The sequence below is a fragment of the Habropoda laboriosa genome, unplaced genomic scaffold (genome assembly GCF_001263275.1).
Source record: "Habropoda laboriosa isolate 0110345459 unplaced genomic scaffold, ASM126327v1 scaffold102, whole genome shotgun sequence".
NCBI lineage: Eukaryota > Metazoa > Arthropoda > Insecta > Hymenoptera > Apidae > Habropoda > Habropoda laboriosa.
The window spans coordinates 3,159,389-3,164,857 of record NW_017100262.1 but is presented as its reverse complement, the minus strand read 5'-3'; the positions used below and the strand labels follow the sequence as shown (position 1 = coordinate 3,164,857).

Here is a 5,469-nt window from a genome sequence, read left to right as displayed (position 1 = left end):
AGTCTCACGAATCGTTCTTAGAACCGCCACTGTGCAGACGAACGGTTGTCGAAATTGATCAATATCGTAGATATCTTTCTTCTTTTTTTTTTTTTTTTTTGTTTAAATTAAAATTCTTCGTTTGAGAATAGAGAGGATTTTTGTGTTTCGAAGATCGAACAGATTGGACAGTTTTTTCGTTGGAAGAGGTAAATTAAGAAGTGAGAAGATAGAAATTTAAAGAGGGTTCATCGTTCGATATTGGCGAACTCGATGACCGCGACATGAGCGAAATTCGTGATCTTCCAGAAGAATCGAACGGCCTTCTGTGTCCTAATCAGCATTCCCATCGGGTGCTATCTGAGGTATGAATACTTTTTCCTTCCTATTACGTTTGCCTTCGATTAGATATCTCGCTCGTGACGATAGTCTCTATTGAATAACTCCTGTTGTTTCGAACTTTATCGACCACCACTATATCGTACGATCCTTGGAGAAACTTTTCAATGGATCTCTAATTAATTCAGACGAAACTTCTTGCTCAAAAAAAAAATTAAGGAAATTCTGAAAAAATTCTAAATTTTTAAATAAAAGTAAGAAAATTCTAGAAAAATTCTAAATTTTGAAATAAAAATAAAAGGTGATATTAGAAAAATTCTAAATTTTAAGATAAAAATAAGAAGGTTCTAGAAAACTTCTAAATTTTGAAATAAAAATGAAAGATGATACTAGAAACATTGTAAACTTTAAAGTATAGTAAGTATATTGATAAATATGATAGAAAGTGTAACGAGATATGAGAGACTGTTGTAATTGTTAATTATTTTGTGAACAATTGGTGCAAAAGCAGCAGACAGATAAGAACAATAAGATTCACCGTCGAAGCTTCTTTTGAAACCATCAGACGTCTCTGGATTAGTCGTTTCGCTCTTTTGTGTACCAATCAGATCGTTCGTGTGTATTATACACACACGAGAATGTTGCATAATTTATAACAGAAACGACGTCAGGGAAACATCGTAATTTATATCATTGTAATACGGCGCGCGCGAGATAATGTAGATGATGCGTGATCTCTACTAAATGTTTTATCAATGAGGCGCTCTTATCACGAGAAGCCACTTTGGCTGTTTGGCTTGGCATTTAGCGAGGCCGAATCGAACCTCGATAACGGCACAATAATTGTTTAAACTCCTTCTGACAATATTTAGCATGGTCAGGTAGCGTGCACCGGCTGCGTTCTAGGAAATAGAGCAGAGCAGGTGAAAACAGTTCATAGAATAACAATGAAAAATAGTGGTAAAATATTAGGAGGGCTAATTTATTTTTGTAATTTTTTTAAATTTTCTCTGGGGAAGATGGAGATCTTTGTTCACCTTGAAATTAATTACAGGTGAAAAGGATTCGTAGAATAACAATGAAAAATAATAGTAAAGTATTAGGAGGGCTAATTTATTTTTGTAATTTTTTTTAAATTTTCTCTGGGGAAGATGGAGATCTTCGTTCACCTTGAAATTAATTACAGGTGAAAACGATTTATAGATTATCAATGAAAAGTAATAACAAAAAATTAGAAGAGTTAACATACTTTCCTGATTTTCAAAATTCTTTTCTTTACAAAATATCGAGATTAACAATGAAAAGTAACAAAAATTTGCAAGGGTTAATATACTTTCCCACTTTTCAAAATTTGTTTCTTCACAAAAGAAACTTTCACAGATCTTCACTTACCTTGTAATTAATTACAGGTGAAACTAATACACGCAATAATAATCAGAGATAATACAAAAAAATTAGAAGAAAGTATTAATTTTTCAAATTTCCATTTACCCACGGAGAAGATCGAGATCTTTGTTTGCCAGATGGATCATCGTCGGTACACTGTTAGTGTCGAAGTCGACTAAATTTCCAGCACGTTCTCGTCTCTTTCTTTCATTTCTTCTCTTCGTCCGAGGCTCGTTATCGCAACGATGACATAACTTCCGATGGAAGATACGAAAAAAAAAAAAGAGAAAAGGTAGCCAAAGTGTTTGACACACGCTAGGGACATCACCATAGGGTTGGTTGCACGCTTCAAACAAACATCGAGACTCGTAAATAGACGAGATCCCGTGGAAAATTCTTGGAGAACCATGGACGAGGCTTATCTCTGCTGTGAGTGACTTTCCATACAACTCGAAATATCAATACTTCGCTCCTTCGACGGTAATTTGAAAGAAGAATTCTAGAAAAATATATTTTTACGAAAATATGAAATTCTTTTTTATTTCATTACGACGAGTGTGACACCGAACTTTTTACTTCGTTTTCAACATTCGGACGTAACATGTGATTCACTAGTGAAATTTCTATCCACGTTATTATACTTTTAACATGTGTTAGCACAACTTAAGTAAATTTAACACAGGAAAAATGTATTAAAGTATAGTGATAAGCGACTGCTAAGTGCTTCGGTGTCCGTTTCCCAGAGTGTCCTCTCTGCGTTCTATCCTGCGCTGCTCCGAGAAACCGTTGGAGCTCCCTCGTTCGACTTTCCGGGGAAAGAGCTTAGTTTATGATACCCTCAGGTACCCGCGCGCTTTCTCTTCTGTAAGGAATACTCGCAAAACAAAGAACTAATATCCGGATAGTGCGGTATCCCAAAAATAACTTAATCTTTATTTCTAAGCGCTGCTTAAGATTTCCGGCGTCCGTCTTGCTCGACGGTTATTTCCAGAATGTCCTTTCCGCGTCGTATCCCACGTTGCTCCGAAAAGCCGTTGGAGCCCCCTCGTTCGACTTTCCAGGGAAAGGGCTCGGTTTATGGGACCCTCATGTACCCGCGCGCTTTCTCTTCCTGGGTGACAAATTCCAGGCCACCACTTTGCCGCCGGAATCTCGCATTTCTTACACTTCCTGGGTGAGAAAGTCCAGGCCACCACTTCGCCGCCGAAATCTCGCATTTCTTACATATGATCGATGGGTATGTACGGTATTGTGTGGGCCGCTGCCCCTTTTCCCGTTTTTATATGCTATGTGGGTGACGGGAGAATAAACGTACTCGTGCTCGCGCTTGAAATCTTTTATCTCTGAAAACCCAGACGAGACGTCTGATGTCGCTCGTGCGACTTTGAATCCCTTCGCGTCGTCGGTCGGGACCCTGGCTGCCCTCGGAACGGATCTCAAGTGCCTCCCCGCTTTCCGAGGGCAGCCATCCTTTATCGGCCCGCCGCGACATCGACAGCGACGAAAGACACGTCCGTTGCGTGCGTCTCGCAGTCTCGATGGTGTTTACAATGTGGCGCCGTGCGCGCTGCATGGGCCGCCACAGCTTCTTCGGCCGTTAGGGCCCTGCAAGCCTGCGGTGCTCCTTGTCTAGGGCCCCCTGCGGCTCGGGTCCCGCGGTCGTTGCCTAGGCGCGTCGCACATGATCGACTCTAGAGATTCGGAAAAGGAATCATAGGTTAAGGGGCTAAAAAAGCTGCACCGTTACGCTTTACACATATCGAATAAACGCTGGTTGACGTCTTATCGCTGAACAGTTGTCCGACTAGCGGCCTCCTTAACGTAATCGCATTTCCACCGGAGTTTTCGCAATTTACGATTGACCTAATCGCAACTGCAACGGATCTACCACTGGCTGGTACGAGATCCGACGTATTCGCCGCTAGTAAAATCGAGTTTACGAGGACTTAGTCGACGATATTCTCGGAAGATCCTGTTTGCTCGCGTTGCGATCACGCTCCGAACACGAACACGGCAATTAGTAGCTGCGTTGATAAAGGTGTGACGAGATTAAATCGACGCCTGGGTGTCTTCTAGCGATTTAGGCGACGACGATCATCGCACCTCTCCTAATCTGATTGCTTCAACTTCTCTTTCGAGACACAGACGTACTATCAGACAAAGAAGCAGCGGTTCTTGTACATACGTTATCTCGCAATTCGAGAGATTATTCGCGGATTTTCGCACCGTTCCTCTGCTATTTCACGGTTGAAGTAGAGTGATTACTACTTTGGTCAGACAGAATTACGAATACACCTGTCCCCCGATTTACACGGATGATCGGTTCCTCAGAATACCGTGTAAATCGAAATCATGGCCTTTTGCATGAAAAACCGTGTAAATCGGGGAAAAAAGAAAATGCGCATTATTTTAAATGTAAAATAAGAATAAGGGTTTAGTTTCGAGCGAGCGATCGATGAAGGCGAAAATAGCCGGTCGCCAATGAAAGATCCGCGGCGGCAGCAAACTTTACGTTACAATATGAATGCTTTTTGTGTGCAAAAAAGGGAGAAATTCCGTTCATTTTTTGGTTTAATGCCAGTGTTAACAAACGGACGGTACTAAAAAATGACTACAAATATGTGCACAGCATAAACTTTTATTTTTAACAGTTTATATTTCTGAAAAGCTGTTATTTTGTAAACCGTGTAAAAGTGAAATCGTGTAAATTGGGGGATAGGTGTACAATTTTTTTGACTGTATTTTTACTCGTTTCTGTTGATTTTTGGTATTAATTCGTTCTTCTCGAGATGTTGAAAGATCGTTCAATATTTGGACAATATTTGTTCAGTCACGAAACAGGCTATTTTTGTTTTTCAACGAATGTAACAGAAACTTGAATAAATCGTGTGAATTAACGCTAGCAGAGAATATTTATTTTTATTTTGAACGATGTTTATGAAGAGCGATATTTGGAGCTGAAAATTTGGATCGTTTCTAGAGTTATTGTAGATGATTTGTGAATCGAGTATCGTCGCCAAAAGTTCCACTACATCTGCTATAATTCCGTAACCGGTCGTGCAGCGTTGCTTGTTATCGTCCAGTAGCATTATCTTCAGAAATGAACGCTCCTCTTTTTTTTTTAATTATGGTAGTTTCATTGTTAATGGGTGACGTTGTTCAATATTGCAGTCATTACGTTGAGTTTAAAAATGCACCGTTCTGTAAACATTGCAATTAGAAGATAATCTTTCGAAGTATCTGAACAATTTGTTGGAACCATTTTTGTTGCAATAGTGTTTATCTGTTTTATTACGAACGCTGTAATTACACTTATTATTGCGTTGATAGTTAATTTTTGTTCTGACGTTGTTGAAGTAGAAGAGTAATTAATACGTGAGTGGAAGGATACAGCTTATGCGAATTATGCAATTGTATTTCTCGATTATTACTTCATCGACCGAAGGAATATTGTGGGAAAGTTGTAAAAGAGGAATATTTTCTATCGCTTTACGATGTTCATCTGTGCTCCAAGGCAATCGTGTATTGTGAAAATTTGTTTTGAATATTCTCCAATGAAAATTCTTCGATTCCGCGAAGCAGTGATATTCTGAAGCTTCGTCGATGCTTATTAACAGCAAATGAAAATTCAAAAAAAAAAAAAATTGTGAATTCATGGTTATCCAAAATGGCCCCCATCAGTGTAAAGAAATCTCTTCAAAAATTTGTTTCGGAGACTTTTCAATAAAAATTTGTACATTGTGTGAATCTACAGTGTCTAACAAT

At 39.2% G+C, this 5,469-nt stretch overlaps 1 protein-coding gene across 1 annotated transcript in view; it reads left to right on the top strand.

Annotated features, from left to right (window-relative positions):
- Positions 1-263: 263 nt before the first annotated feature.
- Positions 264-5,469, top strand: part of LOC108572902 (uncharacterized MFS-type transporter C09D4.1-like) — a 22,471-nt gene continuing 17,265 nt past the window's right edge. The window contains exon 1 of the mRNA XM_017935237.1: positions 264-344. Coding sequence (XP_017790726.1) covers positions 264-344 — 81 coding nt within the window. The remainder of the gene's footprint in view (positions 345-5,469) is intronic.